At 39.0% G+C, this 20,206-nt stretch overlaps 1 protein-coding gene across 1 annotated transcript in view; it reads left to right on the top strand.

Annotated features, from left to right (window-relative positions):
- SLC17A3 (solute carrier family 17 member 3) overlaps positions 1-20,206 on the top strand; it is a 294,893-nt gene that overhangs the window by 11,758 nt on the left and 262,929 nt on the right. Inside the window, 12 exon segments of the mRNA XM_069541086.1 lie at positions 4,967-5,060; positions 7,139-7,222; positions 9,395-9,511; positions 11,938-12,149; positions 12,665-12,752; positions 15,444-15,530; positions 19,017-19,135; positions 19,256-19,346; positions 19,349-19,401; positions 19,680-19,806; positions 19,898-19,943; positions 19,979-20,083. Coding sequence (XP_069397187.1) covers positions 4,967-5,060; positions 7,139-7,222; positions 9,395-9,511; positions 11,938-12,149; positions 12,665-12,752; positions 15,444-15,530; positions 19,017-19,135; positions 19,256-19,346; positions 19,349-19,401; positions 19,680-19,806; positions 19,898-19,943; positions 19,979-20,083 — 1,223 coding nt within the window.

The following is a 20,206-nucleotide window of genomic DNA, read 5'->3' as shown; positions in this document are numbered from 1 at the left end:
ACAATTTATAGAGAAGGAGTTGGATTAGCATATTAGGTAACAGATTAAATCAAGGCACCATCAAAGATTGAGAACATTATGAAGATGGTATTTAAACACTGAAGAAAAGCTTTAAACATGGCATGAAATGACATTTAAAGCCTCTAATCGAAAAGTAAAAGATAGAGGATATCATTTCATAACTGGTACATCAGAGCACATGCACACAGTACTATACCACCTTGGAAACAACAAACTGCAAAAGACCTATTTTATTCATAAGGAAAGGTGTCAATGCTGAGAGAAAGATTAAACTGCCTCTTTTCCCTGCCGTGTTAACTTACTAGTTGACTGGGTGATTCACAACCAATGAATTATTAGCAAAAACACACGCTAACTAGAACTTTAATGTTAAAAACTAAGCTGGCTCTTAACAATGTCTTTGGTTTATGATATTCAAGTCTGGTTAAAAACAACTCGCCGCTGGTGTAATTGTTGATGGCTTTGGCCCCTCAGACACAGTGTGCTTGACCACTTCTCCAGGCAGTAGGATTCATAAATGTCTGCACATGTGGTAGAAGTTAGTCTAAAACTTGCTTTTATTAAACCTAACGCTAGACTACCTTAAGCTTCCTTAACAACTGCCATTGTCTGACAACCAGAACGTAAGGTCAGTTCCCAGACTGGACTGTGGAATAGAGTCTGATCTGGAGTGAAGAATGAGGCACACCTGCAAACCTTTGACCTTGGAGTTCAGAGGAGAAGTGGGTGTATATTGTCATTAATCTCTGTAGAGTAATGAAAAGTGATTATGTGATTAAGCAATCATTTTCTTTTCTTTTCTTTTTCTTTTGGAACATCAAAAGCACAAATTGTAATTTATTATCCTAATTGTAATAGAATTTCCTGTGTTTTGGTCTTTTCTTTCCTATGACTGCTATCTTCAATAGCATAAGATTTTGCAGTTTGAGTTAGGCATTCCTGTTACTGTAGTTGCAGAAGTAAGGGGCACTGAAACTAGAAAGTAGAGTAAAAGAAAGCCATATCTAAGGACAAAAGCAAGGAGTATTTGCAGTACGGCAATCTAGCACGCACTTGAATGTGTTGTGTAGATAACAAAAGACATGCCATTCTGATCAGCTGATGAAAGTCAGAATAATAGAGATGGTCTTCCAATATGAGCTTGATGACCGGATTGACCCCATTTGTTCATAGCGATGGTGAGGCAAACAGGAGTTTGACTTGAACTTGGAGAAAAAAGGATTTGCCAGTACCATGATGTGGACTTTAGATTCTGAGCAGACATGACACATCATTTGGGTTCATGGTTTCCAACCTTTCGAGTGTGTGTGAAAAAGCAGCCAAGCTCCAGAGAGTGACCGTTACCATTTAGTCAAGTCATTTCAGGATTCAGATTCATCCGATGTGATTTCTCGACAGCTGCCCCTGTCTAGTATCACTGCTAGACATTATGAGGGTTGGGGCAGAGTGTGCACATGAGAGGTGCTTCCTCTGCCGGAGCCTCCTAGACTAGGAACAGCAGGCTCTCTGTGATTACAGCAGGACTGTACACTGGTGCCCTCTGAAACAGCAGCCAGAATCAGAGCGCACATCTTACCGAGCTGTCAAGTCTAATCATTTTTTATACCTTATTTTTTTAAAATAAATTTATTTGTTTATTTATTTTTGGCTGCGTCGGGTCTTCGTTGCTGCACGTGGGCTTTCTCTAGCTGCAGTGAGCAGGGGCTACTCTTTGTTGCGGTGCATGGTCTTATTGCAGTGGCTTCTCTTGTTGCGGAGCACGGGCTCTAGGTGCATGGGCTTCAGTAGTTGTGGCACTCAGGCTCAGTAGTTGTGGCTCATGGGCTCTAGAGTGCAGGCTCAGTAGTTGTGGTGCATGGGCTTAGTTGCTCCGCAGCATGTGGGATCTTCCCGGACCAGGGCTCGAACCCGTGTCCCCTGCATTGGCAGGTGCATTCTTTTATTTATTTATTTTGTGGTACACAGGCCTCTCACTGTTGTGGCCTCTCCCGTTGCGGAGCACAGGCTCCGGATGCGCAGGCTCAGCGGCCATGGCTCACGGGCCTAGCCGCTCCGTGGCATGTGGGATCCTCCCAGACCGGGGCACGAACCCGTGTCCCCTGCATCGGCAGGCGGACTCTCAACCACTGCGCCACCAGGGAAGCCCGGCAGGTGCATTCTTAACCACTGTGCCACCAGGGAAGTCCCCGTGTGTCTAATTATTAATGACAGTTGTTCACAGTCTTATGAAAACAGCTCTGAGGATAACTTCAGCAGTTACCACAGGAGAAATGTGCACCCCATCCTTTCTAATAATTCTAGTGACTAAAAGAAAGCAATTTAAAAACCAACCCTTTTCAAAAGGAAAACATACAAAAATTTTAAAAGGTAGATATCACAATCTAAGTCAAGATAGTATTTCTATCTGTATTCAAGTGTTTGAAAATTAATTATAGAAATGAAGCAAAGTTGGATTTTTTTCCCACACAGAGACAACTTAGGTCTATTTCTACCAAATCAAAGCAAGTTGAATGCAAGAATGCTCCAAGTTGAGCATTTGAAGATGAAGTTAAAAATTAAATTGCAAAACCAAGTCACATTTTCTGACTTGGATAATAATTCAGAGTTAGATGTATTTGAATTCTAATGTTGTTGATTATTTATCGCAGGGTTCAGAGTCCTTCAAAAAATGACTCAGGGAAAAATCTTTTACACAGGAAGGTGAAATTTTCATCCCTTTCTTCTATATAATGGACTTAGATTATCCATGCTTAAATTCCCAAAGTGCAGATGGAACAGATTGGTTTTTTTCTCTTCTTATCTCATAATGAATATAATAAAACTTACCTGAAAGAATTGTGAGGAGGACATATAATAAATGCTTGAAAAATAGTAGCTTGGAGGACTTCCCTGGTGGTGCAGTAGTTAAGAACCCACCTGCCAATGCAGGGGACACGGGCTTGATCCCTGGTTTAAGAAGAACCCACATGCCACGGAGCAACTAAGCCCGTGGGCCACAACTACTGAACCTGTGTGCCACAACTACTGAAGCCCGCACGGCTAGAGCCCATGCTCTGCAACAAGAGAAGCCACCACAATGAGAGGCCCAAGCACCACAACGAAGAGTAGCCCCTCCTCGCCACAACTAGAGAAAGCCCACACACAGCAATGAAGACCCAACGCAGCCAAAAAAGAAAAGAAAAATAGTAGCTTGGACTCCCCAAGACCCAGGCACCTCCTTCAGAATCCTTGATCTCAGTAATAGACTTTGCCAGGGTCCCACTCCTCCACCAGAATGCTGGGAGGGGATTTACTCTCCCATGATATAGTCCAAATAGGTATAAAGAGTCAAACTCAAAATCAAAAGGAGATCTCCTCAGGGGCCATAAACTAAGAACTAAGAAGGAACTTAAAATCAAAGTGATGAGCCAGAGCTTAAGCCAGGAGAGATCAAAGAAATGCAGAACCAGGTTTAATTCTCCATGGCTGGAGACTGACTCTCATGCTCACATAGGGAAAGGTGTCTGGGTTGCAAGCACAGAGCGTGCAGGGAGCTGGAAATGAACTATCTACATAAAGCTGGAGATCTGAAGACACTGCTTCATCTCTGAGACAAAGACAAGCAGAACCATATGCAAACTTGGAAAGCAGTGAGGATGTTTTCAACTGCATAGGCACATAGTTAAAAAGAAGTCAACATAAACTGAGAGAGGTTGGCTTCCACTGTGCCCATGTGGGTGTTCCAAATACATGTTGCTTATTCTCCAAAGTGAGTTATAGTGTGGCCCATACCGCATGATAGCATGTACACAAATTTAGAAATGATACAAAACATTATTTTATATAGTTTGTGAACATACCTATAGATAGTAAAAATAGAAAAATGTGGAGAAACCTCACTAAATTTATGTGAGACATATTATTGTTCGTGTGTGTGTGTGTGTGTGTGTGTGTGTGTGTGTGTAAAAGAGAAAGGATCAGGGAAAGCAATAGAGTGAAGTTCAACTTTATCTGTTATAGTTCAATATTTCAAAGAAAAAATTAAAATTTCAAAGAGAAAAAAAACAACAAAGAAGGGAAAAAAGTACTAAACTGCATTTAATTATAATATTCTCTTTCTTTTTTTAACCTTTTCAAAAGAGAACTAAAGTCATCGAAGACACAGTAAAGCAAAGTAAAAACCACACGCAAATGTCTGAACTAGAGAACGCATCTGAGGTTTTGAGGAGATACACCTGAGGAGAAAGGTCGAGAATCACAGGTTGGCAGAGAAGCAGGCAGAACTGCAGAGGGGGTTCAGATTCCGAGTACTCAAGTCACACTTTTCTGAAAATTTCCCCAAAGGCCACTTGGCAAGAAGCCTTCTCATTCAACTTCTAGTTCGATGAATCTCATTAATGATTACCGAGTCAAGCCCCAGGTGGCAAAGCACCTTCAGCTGCCTGCTGGCAAAGCTGTGGAGGGAGAGAGCGTGAAGGAAGAGCAGGTTCTAAGTCGAAGTCCTTCCTCAGACACTAAGTAAGTCACTTACCTTGGTGTTGCTACGAAAGCTCTCCAAGTGTCCTTTCTGTGTAACAATTGGCAATTTTTGTATACCCCCCAAGTCGCAGGTTTTCTCATATTGACTTTTTTAAAAAAGTGAATGAAGGTGTTAAAGCCTGATCTCCATAACAAGGCAGAGAGAAGAGAGGTAGAAACAGGAAGCTGAAGTATTGTCCCCGAAGAGCCATAAGCTTTGAGAAAATGCCAACTGTGGAAGACATTTCCAAGAAACAGGCGCCCTAGGGAAATGTTTCAAGGCTGAGTTTCGGGAGTTCAATTTTGGGGCTTGTAAGCAAACATCAACTCTTTCATTTACCAACGGGATGAGCTAGCTGAAAAGGGTCAGTAATAGCTCCATCTGGGGTTGATGTAAACTGCCTGAGTTAGTAGTTAATAACAGTAGCTATCATAATTTCTGTTGCAGCAACAGCTGGTGGGAGAAGAGCTGCAGAGTGGTTGTGAAGGAACACTTCAGATAAGAAAGCCTTGGCAGTCACAGCATCGTCTCTTACATGAAGGTTCATTGCCCCCGCGAAGGTTGTGAGGGGCTTTTCTCCTGGGCAGATTGACAGCAGCAACAGGACTAGTGCCAGTGTCCTGAGGGACTCCATCCTTTTGTAATCAAGTTCGTGGCCTTAGTTTCCCACCCAGATCAATTAGGGTCCAGGGCTTTGACACAAGACAGGGCTGGGGGTGACTCTAGTCTAAGACAGCATCTAGAAGAATGCTGAGTAGGAACCAGTGAGATGGTGTGAAATTTAACCAAACTAAAATGGCCGGGGATAGAAGAAGAAATGTCGAGATGAGGCAATGGAACAGTCACCAGGGCCACCAGAAAACGGTAGGTGGGCTGAAGACAGTTGGAAGGAGGTGATCAGGGAGAGTCCTCAAGGCAGAGATGTAGAAGTTACAACTTTTTGATGACACTTGTGCCCTCACAGATGTATAGGGAGGGTACTATTGGTTGCACACCCCCAGCCTTTAAACCCAGTGGTCTCTGCAGGAAGGTAAACCTCAGTATAATTCCTTGTGAACACTGCTTTGAACCAGAAACATCTCAGGATGCCATATAGTCTCTGACTCAGGCAACCAGCAGCGTTTTCTGGACCAATAATGGAAAATAAGGTAGCTGTTAAAAAATATGTGTGCGTGTGTGTGTGTATACACACACATATACAAAACATATATAATATATAAATATATGTATGTAGTTTCTTTTGTATAGTCCTATCCCTTGGAGGCTAGCGGGAGTGGAATTGTATTACCCTTGCAACCTCACTGCCGGGGCATCCAGCCAGAAAACTTTCTTGAGGTCACCAGCCTTCCCTGGAATTCAGATGTTCCCTGGGCAGCCACTTGCTCTCTGAACTTTCCCTTATGTGGATCCCTGTTTGTTGCCTGTACTCAACCACCTGTTTAGCTGTGCGAGCGAATGCTTGTAAAACCTCCTGGGAGAACGATCTCTGTGTATTGAATATATGGTCACATCTGCTGGGACTGGGCACTCAGGTTTCCGAGACAAGGCATGCCTTGTTGTCTAGAACAGAGATAATAGAAAACTGGAAGTAATCTAACATTCAGAATGTTCCAGTCCAAACAGTCCCACAGCAGGGGGATGGTAAAGTCTCACAGCCACAGAGTTACATTGACTGACATCATAACAGAACGTGGAAGTGAGAATAAATATCACTCATAGGGAAAAGGTGTTAATAAAAACAACATATTCCTGTTCAGCATTGCCGGGTTGTGCAAGACAACGCAGGTGGCCACATCTTTGTCTTTAATAAAGTATCTCCCAAGCAACGTTTGCAATTCAAATCAGGGCAATTTCCCTGGGTACAAAAGGCCTAGTTTTTTCAATTGAAGTATACTTGATTTACAATGTTGTGTTAGTTTCACATTTAAAAGGCCTATTTTTGAAATGTTCTGGCCACACCAGGGAATTAGAATGCCCAGTGCCAAGATCTGAAGAGACACCTCTCCAAAGAAGATATATTGATACCAAATAAACACATGGAAAGATGCTCAACCTCATTAGAGAAATGCAAATTAAAACCATGATGAGATATTACTACGCATCTTTTAGAATGTCTAAAACTAAAAAGACTGACCACATCAAATTGTTGAGTATGCAGAGGATCTGGAACTCTCTCATACACTGTTAGTGAGAGTGTAAAATGGTACAACCACTTTGGAAAACAATTCATCATTTTCTCAAAAAGTTAAACATATACTTACCATATGGTATTTATCCACTCATAGGTACCACTCGTAAGTATTTATCTAAGAGAAATGAAAGCACATGTCTAAACAAAGACCTGTGCATGAATGTTCAGAGCATCTTTATTTGTAATGGCCATGAACGGCAAACAATACAATTTTCATCAAAAGATGAATGGATAAACAAATTGTGGTATAACCGTGCAATGAAATATTACTCAGCAATAAAAAGGAATGAAGTATTAATGTACACAACATAGATGAATTTCCAAATAATTATGCTGAGTGAAATAAGCCAGGAAAAAAGTGAGGACATACTATATGATTCCATTTCTATCAAATTGCTAGAAAATGCAAGCTAATCTCTTGTTTCCAGGGGTAGAAGAGCAGGATGAATGGGCAGGAGCTGGGAAATGCTTCCGAGAAGTATTACAAAAGGACAGGATGAAACTTACAGGGGGTAATGTATAAGTTACTATTCTGATTGCATTGATTGTCTCATGGGTATACATCCTTCAAAACTTATGGAATTGTACACTTTAAATAAGCATAGTTCATTGTCAGTTATACCTCAATGAAGCTGTTTAAGAAAAACAATGTATAAAAATAGAGAGGAGACATCCAAAGGCCACACTCTGAACTTGACCTGCACCCAAGTAGGATAATTATAACATGAAAAGAAAATAGAATTACATTGAAATGGAATCGTTTTAAAACCATGATTCCATAATAACTCTCTAAAAAGAAGGTATTAATGTAAGAAATGCTCATATAATAGTTACAACACAAAGAAGGATAGCATTATTAGGGATATTTTAAAAGTAAAATTTCAATATGTAGAGGGGAATAGACAGAAGTTTGCCCCATTTTTTAAAGGACATATGTCTTCCTACAAGGTTCGTTTATACAAAGGATGGTTGGATTTGGGTCCTGAAAGTAGGGCAAACAGTTGAGGGAAAGTGGGGTCAGGAATAGGAAAGACCAGTCAACCCTGGTAACCCCACACTCTCACAAAGTGAGACAGAGAAGCAACATTGCTGGCCGTGTGCCACCAGAGAGGGTCTAACTTTATATCCTAAGGGGGCAGCCTATGGCACGTGCATAATGAAACTTTTACTGCACTAATGAAACTTTTAATTTTTATAAATGCTAAGAAGCCATGCCTTAGTTTGCAACACTGGTTTTAGACCGAGTCTATTAAGTGCCAGTGTTTAAATGTTTAAGAGGATATTATTTATTGAACCAACAACTTTGATTTATTAGTGGCATAGTTACATGTTTTGAAACTTTTCCTTTAAGAGGTTTAACATTAATAAATTGAGCACTAAACATAGCACAAATATTGTAATTCTACACACAGTACCATACAAGAATCCCCTGGGGTATTAAAGATTTTAATATTGTATGTAGGAAAGATGTTTTACTTCTCTTATAAGCAGAAAGGTCAAGATCTCGGTGTTAGTTTTTTTTATAACACTGTAGACCTATCATCAACTTGTGGCCAAAAATGATCAGGGTTAGAATTGTATCATCCTGTATATATACACAATGGCATATTATTCAGCTATGAGAAAAAAGGATATCCTGCCTTTTGCAACAGCATGGATGGATACTGAACACATTATGCTGAATCAGATAAGCCAGACAGGGACAGACTAATACAGCATGATATCACTTATACGTGGAATCTTTAAAATGAAACATGTAAAAAAAACACAGAGAGTAAAACAGTGGTTACCAGGGGATGGAGGGTAGGGAGTAACATTGGTGGTATTTAAGGGTACAAATTTGTACCAAGTACTAAAATACCCATAGAGATTTAATGTACAGTTTATTGAACATAGGTAATAATATTGTACTAAGTATATAATGTGATAAATATCATCACAACGGCAACCGTTTTACAATATATAAATGTATCAAAGTAACACGAGATGTACACCTTAAATTTACACATTACATGTCAAATTTATCCAATTAAAACTTGTATCATCTCATTATACAAATTTGGTCTCCAATTATCGATGACACATGTTAGCGACACTCACAGTGGGTCAAACGGGGAAGCAGTGTGGGAGTCATCAGGGGTACCAGAAGCCAGGTTCTCAGGTGCAGTAGTGGATGCCAGAAGGAGACAGCTCCGCAGTGACCCACATCTGTAGTAGCTCCAACAACGATGGCAATAAACCACATAGCAACCACTTGCTGAGCGCCCAGCACGTGCAGTCTATTGAATCCGTACAGTCCTTGATGAAGGTGCTGCTGCCGCGCTGTTGTCGTCATTGTTCTTATTAACAGCAGATGGGAAACTGAAACACACAAATTTGTTCCTGGTAGCACTCAGCACATTAGGTAAATCACAAGCCTGGATTTCAACTTAGAAATGCCTAGCTCCAAATCCAGTGCTCTCAAATTGGCACACAGTGAGTACTCCAGATCCTACATGATAAACAGTTCCACGCCGTAGGCACAGAACACCTGTTGTATTGAGCCAGGACTAGGTAATGATCCTCCTTATACCCCATCCAGATGGAACGGCCCAGCTTCTGTTTGCCTGTTGCCCACTTTTTAAATGTTTCAAAGAAGTCTCATTTCTCGTGGCTGACACCTTGGATAACATATCACCCTGTAGGTGAAAAACAGTCATCAGGAGAGAAGAACGCAATGGCCACCATGACAGAATTGAGTCCCACGGCAGGGAAGTACTCCCAAGATGTACAAGGGGATGAGAAGCTCAGTCCTGGGAAAGGTAAACTCAACCTTGACTATGTGGTTTTAGGATTTTATGGTGGATTTTTACAATATCGTAATACAAAGAAATGAATTCATGTCTTTTAAGGTGTTTAATTGTTTTTTAAAAATCAAGTACTATTAACGTACATTTCTAAAAAGGTATTTTATTTTTGATGATTACCTCCTAATCTTAGTCCATATGCACTTGCGTTCTTGATAAATGCTACCAAATCGTCTACACATAGTATTGTGTATTCTGTTTGTTATTGCATGTAATATTGTAAGCATAATTGTATTGCTTAAGTAAAGTATAAAAAATTATTTACAGAAACCTCAGAAAATCAAGATATGAAAAAAGATGTTACTAAGCTTAATGTAACCACTGTAATTTGTTTTTATTGCCTTCGTTTACATGTATATTTTATATAGTTCTGTGCTGTATATATTATGTTGTATGTTTTGGACCACACATACTTTTCAATTTGCTTTATAATACAATCATTATTCTTAAAGGATACATATTATTATTCCAATATATCCAATAGATAAAGTATTATTTACCTGAAAAATCCCTGTAGTTGGATATTTAAGTTGTGGAGTTTTGGGGGTTTTTGCTTACCTATCATACAGATAGATTAATTGATAGATATAGTTATATAGATATAACATATTGTATATGTTATATATAACATATCTATCTATCTATATATATATCTTATGATATCCTGTAACATAACACTTGTCTACAGTTGGAATTATTACTTCCTCAGGGCTTTTTCCTAAGAAAAATAAAAATTTTAAGCAATGGTTATAAATACTTCATTTCCATTGGCCACTAAAGAGACCTTAGTTTTTAATCTGAAAAATAGTGTGGCCACATAGAGAATTTTGAGCAGAAAATGGCGTGATCAAATTTATGGTATGCCTAGAGCACTCCAAATGCCGTAATGAGAGTAGACTGGAAGCAGGAAGTCAAGTTGAAGGCTATTGCAATAAAAGCCACTGTACACATGCAGTGCAGTGTTTAAGAGCATAGACACTTGAGCTATACTATTAGCTGACCTCTCTGCACCTGTAAAATTGGAATAGTAGTAGTAGCTGCTTCATAGGATTATTGTGAGGATTAAATGAGTTAATTCTCAGTCATCATGTTACATAACCTATCAGAAACATCTGACACACCTACTGACTCCCTCCTCCCTGTAGCCCTTTTCCCCTTGGCTTCCAGGACACCACACTTTCCTGGTTTTCTTCCCAGTTTCCATTGACAGTTTCTTCCCATTTATCCAACCTCTAAGCATTGGAGAGCCCTAGAGTCAGTCCTTGGTTTTCTTCCCTATTTATTCTCGTTTCCTAAATACCATGGCTTCAAGTATCATCTTGAATGTTATTAACTCCCAACGTTTTGCCTCAGCCTCTATTCTAAACTCTAGAGTTTTATATGCAACAATATTCTCAAATCTCTTGGGTGCTTAAAAGGCATCTTTGTCTTAACTGTCCAATAATAAGCTCTTTATCATCCCACTGCCCCCAAACCTGCTTTTTCTGCAGAACTCTCTTCCTCATTGAACAGCAACTCCATTCTTCCAGCTGTTTAGAACAAGAACCTCTCTAATGCCCTTCCCTCACCCATCTGTAAAATTGAAACCAAGATTCAGTTATTCCCCTACTGCAATCTATCTGGGATCTTATCACATCTTAGTTCCTCTACTGCTACCACCCTAGTTCACGGTTCTTCACTTCTTTTCTGGATTGTTGCAATAGTTTCTTCCTGGCAATAGCCGTCTTTCCTGGAAGTACAAAAACAGATTATTTTAATTTTGTGCTCATTTCTTTTTCTGTTATTTTTTCACTTTCACTATATTTTTTCATAGTTTGTCAGTGTCAATTTTTCTCTAATGAGAAAATCTTTCTAGAGATTTAATTTCAAAATTTAAATGAAAGTTTGCCCTCACTGACTGAGACATATGAGAAGAATAAGAAATCTATACCAATGAACAACTCCTTCAATGTTTAAAATTTACATTATATATGTATATAATATAGTACATATAATATAAATTATATAATTTAAATATGTATACTATACATATTTCATTTATACGTACATATTTACTTTTAATATATATATTCTATATATCCATATCTATATATATTTAAATATGAGTAATTTCATCAACCATAGAATACAGTAACCTAGGAATGGGAGAGACAAAATTGCAGGAAGAACAGAACACCCCAGAGCAAGTCAGGGTCTACAAAGCTGTGGTATAAAACACGCTTTGACTCAACTCAGTCATTTTCTGCTTTTGGAATCTTTCTTTCCCAAAGCCGATAGAAGTGCCACTTAAATCATCAGGTGATGCCTTTCTGTATTATAACGTGAAAAATAAATGATGGTTCAGTAAAGAAAGCACTAATATAATGTCATAATATTTCCAGCTCCAAGCTTATGTTCCACTCGCTATGGAATAGCCTTCATCACACATCTCTGCAACTTCATAATAATGGCACAAAATATTATCATGAACATCACCATGGTAACCATGGCCAACAGCACAAACCATCAGTCCCAGCTTAACAGCTCCACTGAGGGGCTGCCTGTTGACTCATTTGATGACCCAAATAATTCCCCAAAAAGTCTTCCTGCGGGGGTAAGCCATGCAAGATTTAAGTTGTGTTCTTGTTTTTGCTATTTGTTTGTTTGGATATTTTTTTCTAGAGTTTATATGTTAAGAAGTTTTAATTGAGGCAATAGTGATTTGAAAGCCAGTGGAAGATCTAAAGAGGCTTCTTAAGTTATGCAGCAGCCTTCCTGTAAATGGCTTGCCAAAGCAATCTCTGTTTCTTTAAGGCCCCTGTGTATGATTGGAGCCCTCAAATCCAGGGCATCATCTTTAGTTCTATCAACTATGGCGTGATCCTGACACTGGCTCCCAGTGGATACCTGGCTGGAAGAGTAGGAACAAAGCGAATGGTTGGTGCTGCTCTGCTTGGATCCTCATTTCTTGTTCTCTTCACCCCTCTGGCAGCTGACCTTGGACTAGGTTTCCTCATTGCAACTCGAATACTTCAGGGCGTGAGCCTGGTACCCAGATATTTTATAAATATGCGCCGGATATGAATTTCTCTATGGGACCACATATGAAGAACTCTATTTTTATTTCAGGGGTTAGGATATGGGGGTCATTTTGCACTCTGGTAAAGATGGAGTCCTCCAAATGAATGAAGCCGACTCTGCAGCATTGCTTTCTCAGGTAAAAACATATAACGGAAATGAGTCCACTATAATCCAACATTCTTTCACTGAGTTCTTCAACTTTTTTTATTGAAAGGTTCTTTGTCTTCTGCTCAATGTCAATCAAGTATTTATAAATTAGGGGGATGGGTCCTTTGTGATATGACTTTTAGTTATTTTCCCCAAGTTGTCATGTGTGATTTGACTTTGCTTATAATGCCTTTTGCCATTTTTTAAAAATACATTTTTATGTTGTCAAATTGATCATTCTTTTCTTTTATGGTTTCTGGGTTTGAGTCATAGTTAGAAATGTTACAAAAGCATCCAACCTGGCTTTTAATGAATATGTATGGTTTCATTTTTTATATTTAAATTTTTGACATATTGGAGTTTATACTAGTGTTCAGTGTGAGGCATGAATCCAACTTAATTTTCTTTGGAATTGCTCTCAGTTGTCCTGAGAACTGCTTTCTGATAATGATCTGTCTGGACAGTGTACTTGGAATGAATATTCTGGAGGAAGAAAGCTTCAGTTACATTGAGTCAAAATGAAAAATGGGAAGAGTAGGGCTAACAAACTGGAAATTGCCAAAGTATGGGTGCTGGGTAAGGAGAGAAGGGTAGGAGAGCCAGGGATTCTTCAAGGCCAGAAAATGAGTCACGTGCACACACATACACACCCTGCCTGACCTTATGCCTCTCTAGAGCCCTTCACAACCCTGGACGATTAGTCTTTGTCATCTGAGCTCATGTCCACTGATAGGGGAATGGAGGCTGCAGTTTGGACTAAGGAAACTCACTTTGGTTATCAGAGCTGACTAAGGGATATCCTCAAATATAAATAAGGATTGGCTGGGCTTCCCTGGTGGCGCAGCGGTTGAGAGTACACCTGCTGAGACAAGGGACACAGGTTCGTGCCCCGGTCTGGGAAGATCCCACATGCCGCGGAGCGGCTGGGCCCATGAGCCATGGACGCTGAGGCTGGGCGTCCAGAGCCTGTGCTCCGCAATGGGAGAGACCACAGCAGTGAGAGGCCCGTGTACCGCAAAAAAAAAAAAAAAAAGGATTGGCTTTTCCAAATCCTCAAACATTTGAAGGAAATCAAGGGCATGAAAGAGAGAAATCAAGGGCATGAAAGAGAGAAACCAAACTCAAAAACTGCAAGAACTAACCCCAATGAAAAAGGAATTGAAAGCAGATTTTAAATAATTAACAAATAACATCAGAGATCCACAGGAATATGTGTAGATGATATTCATTTTAAAAGAACACACTGCTATAAAAAACAGTTGCTGAGACTTCCCTGGTGGCACAGTGGTTAAGAATCCACCTGCCAATGCAGGGGACACGGGTCCAAGCCCTGGTCTGATTTTTTTTTTTAACTGTGAGATCAGGAAAGCCCTTTTAAGCAAAGTAGTAAATCTAGAAGTCATTACAGAGGAAACTTACAGATCTGACCCCATGAAAACTCACAACTGCTAGATTACAAAAGACACCATAAACAAAGTTTAAATCGGGAGAATAGAATTGCAGCCAGCATGACAGACAGAGGGTTATTATTCACAACACAGAAAGATTCTATAAATTGAGACAAAGTTAAACAAGTGAAAGAAACAAAAAAAAAAAGATTATGAACAGTTCACAAAAGAAATAAAAATGAAAAAAATGTTCAACTGCACTATAAAAAGAAAAACTTATATACTGTTTTGCATTCATATTTGGAAAACTGGGAGCTTTGAGGATGTCCAATGTTGTCAAGAGATGAGGAAAACAATCTTTGTTGGCACTTTAATTTAGTATGGCCTTTTAGCAGCATACTTCAGCTGTTCTGTCAAAAAATGCACAGTCTTTGGTTTAGCAAGCCTACTTCTGTTATTTTACTGTACAGAAATAAATTATGTTTAAGTTCAGAAGTGATAATTAAGTTTATGTTCATAAGTAACAACTAGGTAGCATCTGCAGTGACATGGAAATATTTACAAGCCCAATTGTTAAATAAAAAATAAATGTCACAGGACAATAGGTACATTATGGTCCTGCTTATTTAAAATTAAATCTCACATACATATATATAAAAGTTGACAAGTTGATGTTAATGTTAATCTGGAAAATTTAAAAAAACATAATAGTCTAGTTTTGAAGAAGTTGTAAAAGGGATATGTGCCTCAGTATATATGAGAATACTCGGTAAAGCCATGGAAATTAAAACAGTGCTATTAGCACATTAATAGGCAAATCTATCTAACTTTCTGTCTACATATTGCATAAATGCATTTACCAAGAGATGCGTGTATGTATAGATATACATTATGTATGTGTGCAGAGAGGAAAATGTATGCAATTATACATCATATAATAAATTGTAGCTGTTGGTTAACATTCGAGTGGGGATGGATTGGGGGGCACGTGAGGGGAACCTTGGTTCTTTGCAGTAATTTACTTTTACAATAGCATATGTTATATGAATTGTGTAATTAAGAATTAAAATAACATAAAAGGAAGCATGGTTGTCATCTGCAATGTTACTAGGGAACTGCCAGAAAAATGGGTCCTCAGGAGAACATATGAACTCAATCACAAGTTTGAAGTCCATATATTCTACTATGCTTATCTCTTTATGGTGATACTGCTCTGTAACATGTCATCTGTCATTCTGTAGGCATCTATCAGGTGGCAGTCCAGAGCCCCACAGCTTGTTCTCTCTTTGCAGGAATGATGCTGGGAAGCTGCATTGCCATCCTCCTGGGTGGCATCATCAGTCAAGCCCTTGGGTGGCCTTTTGTCTTCTGTATCTTTGGTAAGCTGCTGTCTCCCCACTCCTAGGTTTTCATATTCAGGGAGATTCTTCTGAGTATCTATCTGTGTGTACTTTTCTGGAGGAAATGAATTGAGACAGAAAGATCCTAGTAAAAGAAAATGTCTTAATATAATAGTAGGGAAGAATTAACTTATACCATCAAAGGATTTGGAAGTCCTCCTGCCTATGATGCTGTTAACCTGCCATGATGCATTATTAACACCAAGTGATTTGGCAGAATCTGCTGCCCTAGCAGGCAGTAGGGGACAGGTTTGCAGAGTGGTGGTTTGTGAGAGACAGAAGTATCAGAGTTGAGGAGATGGAGGTAAGAGCCCTGAGAAAGTAAGGCAGGTAGAGCTCACAGGAAAGAGTGCCTAACAGGAGACAACTGCACACAGAGAAAACCCTGGCTATCTGCAGAGTCCCCCTTGATACTCACCAGAGCACTGATTAGAATACCTGTGTGGAGACATCATCTGAGGCCGGTGGGGGGCAGGGGTGTGTGTGTGCCGGAAATCATTGGAAAAATTTAAAGAATAGTGCCCAGTACTTATAGAGAATCAGGGATAGTGCCTGTTTCCACATGAAAGAATGGAGAACTGTATAATTCTTGGGCCATTGGGCAGAATCCTAATAAATGTCTTTCCTCAATAGTGAGAAATAATTAGCTCGAGAGGACACACTATTGTGGATCCCTCTAACAAATGATGATGACCAGACCCAAAGGGTCAGTGTTTCCATGTAATTTAACTGTACCCCAAACAAAGCTCAAAAATACTTATAGGAATACAAAAGTATTCAGCACCCAACAAGATATAATTCGTAATGTCTGGCTCAAGGCATAGGTTACCAGGTATGGACAAAGGCAGGAAAACACAATCCATAATAGGGAGAATAATCAATCAATCAAAACCAGCCCAGAGCTGACACAAATGTTAGAATTAGCACACAAGGATAGTTACTATAACTATAACTTTATTTGTTCAAAATTTAAGTAGAGACATGCAAAATATATTTTTAAAGACCCTAAATCAAACTTCTAGAGATAAAAACTACAATATAAGGATTGAATTAATGACAGATGATACAACAGAAGAAAAGATTAATGAAATTAAAAGTAGCAATAGAAACCATCCAGAATGACCTACACAGAGAAAAAAGTAATAATAAAATGAGAACATAAGTAAGGTGTGTAGTATCCAAAGGAGAGGAGTGGGATAGGGGAGCAGAAAGAAACCTTTGAAGAAATGATGACTGAAAGTTTTCCAAGTTTGTTGGAAACTATAAACTCACAGATCCAAAAAAGTCAATGAATCTCAAGCAAAGGAAATATGAAGAAACCTGTACCAAGTTATACCATAATAAAATGGCTCAAAACCAGTGATAAAGATGAAATCTTAAAAGCAGCCAAAGTTTAAAATTAGAGAGAGAAGAACAAAGATACGATGACTGCAGCTTTCCCATCAGAAGCAATAAAAGCAAGAAGGCAGTGGAACAACATCTTTCAAATACTGCAAGAAAAAAGAAAATAAATCTGTTAACATAGAATTCTAGAGACAAAAACAACTTTTCAAAAACAAAGGCAAAATAAGGACATTTTTAGACATACAAAAGTTGAAAGAATCAGAAATTTAAATTAAAGAGAACAGTACCATTTTCAATAGCATCAAAAAATAGATAACAGTGCTAAATTTGACAAGAGATGTGAAACATGCACTGAAAACTAAATTATCATGAAAATAAAAAGATCCTAGAATAGCCAATTTTGGAAATTAATGACAAAGTTGTAAGACTAACACAGCCTGATGTCAAGGTATATTATAAGATTACAGTCATCAAGACATTGTGGTATTGGCATAGAGACAAACAGATCACTGAAACAGAATACAGTCATAAATAGACTTACACATTAATGATAAACTAATTTTTGACAAAGATGCAAAAATAATTCAATGGAGAAAGGATAGTCTTTTTAACAGATGGTGCTCAAAAAAAAAAAAAAGAATTTTGATCCATATCTTGCACTCTATACAAAAACTCAAAACGAATGTTGGATGTAATTGTAAGATCTGAAATTATCATTCTTTTAAAAGAAAACATATGAGAAAATCTTTGCTCTTTATTTAGGCAAAGATTTCTTAGCTATGACACCAAAGAAAATACTTGCAAAACACATATACAATAAGGACTTTTATCCAGAGTGTGTAAATAATTCTCAAAACTCAATAACAAAGCAAGAACCCAATTTAAAAATGGGCAAAGACACCTCACTAAAGAGGAGAGGGAGAGGGAAAATAAGTATGTGAAAAGGTGGTCAACTCAACATCCTTAGTCATTAGGGAAATGCAAATAAAAACAATGAGCTACCTCTGCACACCTATTAGAATGGCGAATTGTGACATAATAAGAAATATATAGATATGGTTTCTGCCACCAGTTCCTGACACAGAGCTAAAACTCTTGTAATTTTGTGGTGAGTGGTTGGGATGATAGGAACATCTAAGCAGAGTTCCTAAATCCCTTGGAATTTCTTGAGTTATAGGAACATCTTTTGTCTAATGAGGTGACTCTTGGTATCCTCCTGGATAGCTTCAGGCTAGAGGCCACCAGAAAGACCAAGTGGTGATTAGAAGCTTGGAACTTTTAGCCCCAACTTCCATCCTCCCAGGAGGAAAGGGTGCATCAGATTGTGTTAATAATCAATTATGGCGACATGATACAGCCTCCATAAAAATCCCTAAACTATGGGGTTCTAAGAGCCTCCAGGTTGGTGAACACATCCACGTGCTGGGACGGTAGCATATCCCCAACTCCACAGGGTCAGAAACTCCTGCACTCAGGACCGATCCAGACTTCACCCTATGTATCTCTTCATCTGGGTGTTCATCAGTATCCTTTATCATATTTTTGATAATAAACCAGTAAACATAAATGAACATTTCCCTGACTTTTGTGAGCTATTCCAGCAAATTATCAGACTAAGAGGGAGTTGTGGGAACCTCTGAATTTGTAGTAAAGTTGAACAGAAGTGTGGGTAATTTGAGGACTCACTACTTGCAATTAGTATCTGAAGTAGGGGGCAGCCTATGTGACTGAGCCCTTACTCTGTAGGGTCTGTGCTAAGGCCAGATAATGTCAGAACTGAGCTAAACTGTAGGATGCCAGGTTGGTGTCTGTAGAGAATTAGAGAATTTCTTAGTGTGAAAACCCCACACATTTGATGTCAGAAGGGTTGTGAGCAGAGAAATCGTTTTCCTTTATTAGTATTAAAAAGGTTGAGATATCAAGTGTAGTGCCATTTTTGTGTACACAAATAATCAAGAAATCTAAAGGAATGGGTTCTAGAAAGCTGTGATATTCATGTGAATATTTTGAGAAATGGGAAAAGATATTAAGAGCAAGAGCTTTTCCCAGGAACCACACCAGAAAATAACCCAATGTAAAAAAATTCACACAGAAGTTTACCAATTTTACCTCTGCTGGCAGGAGGTGTTGGCTGTGTCTCCTGCCTTCTCTGGTTTGTTTTGATTTATGATGACCCTGTCACTCACCCATGGATAAACATCACAGAAAAAGAATACATCATATCCTCCTTGGCCCAACAGGTACACATAAAAACTCTGACCTCCAGAGATCTTGTATCAGCATCTGGATTTATCAGGGTGACTAAGAACGTGTGAGCATGTCTCAGATCTTACTATTCTAATCAGTAAATTTGTTTTCAGGTCAGCTCTTCTAAGCAGCCTCTTCCCATCAAAGCTATGGTCAGATCTCTACCCCTCTGGTCCTTGTGTTTTTGCTGTTTCAGCCATCAATGGTTGTATACACACCAACTTACATCAGCTCTGTGTTCAATGTTGATATCAGAGATGTGAGTATATTTCCCTCCACCCGTTTCTCCTGTTTGCATGACTCTCGAATTACTCTGCCTTCACAAATCATCTCATCTAGAAAAATTTATCTTTTATTACCAAGAGATAATGTAACAGTCATGTGAGTAGCTTTTCTGAGGGTATGATGGAAGAGGCTGCGGATTTTCTTAGCAAAGTATGATTTCAGAGTTGTCGGTATGATTATTAGTGCTTTATCAATACAAGGTGTGATCTCACAGCCTTTATTATGATGGTTTACTCAAGTTTTTCCCCTCAGAGTGGCTTCCTGTCTGCCCTTCCTTTTATTTTTGCCTGGGTCGTTGGCATCCTGGGAGGTTACCTGGCAGATTTCCTTCTGACCAAGAATTTTAGGCTTGTTACAGTGAGGAAAATTGCCACAGTTCTAGTTAAGAATAGGACCAAAAGCTCTGATAATTCGTAAGGCATACAACAGCCAAAGATGTATCTTGGTAAATTCATCTGTTCCTCGTTCCATAGGATGTCTCCCCTCTTCAGCATCCCTTGTGGTTCTGCCATACGTTGCCTCCAGCTGTATCACAGCAGTGAGCCTTCTGACGCCTCCAGCTATATCACAGCAGTGAGCCTTCTGACGCTCTCCTGTGGACTAAGCTTGTTTAGTCAGCCAGGGATCTATATCAATGCCTTAGATACTGCTCCAAGGTAGGACTATAATTTCCACTCTCATTATCATATTTCCTGAAAAAGATTTAGCCTGCAGCCTTCCGGGAGCCCCAAACTTTGTGAAATTATAAATCATGGGCAAGGACCACTGATAGCCTGTGG

This window comes from Delphinus delphis, chromosome 10 (genome assembly GCF_949987515.2).
Source record: "Delphinus delphis chromosome 10, mDelDel1.2, whole genome shotgun sequence".
NCBI lineage: Eukaryota > Metazoa > Chordata > Mammalia > Artiodactyla > Delphinidae > Delphinus > Delphinus delphis.
This window is presented reverse-complemented; position numbering and strand designations above follow the sequence as displayed.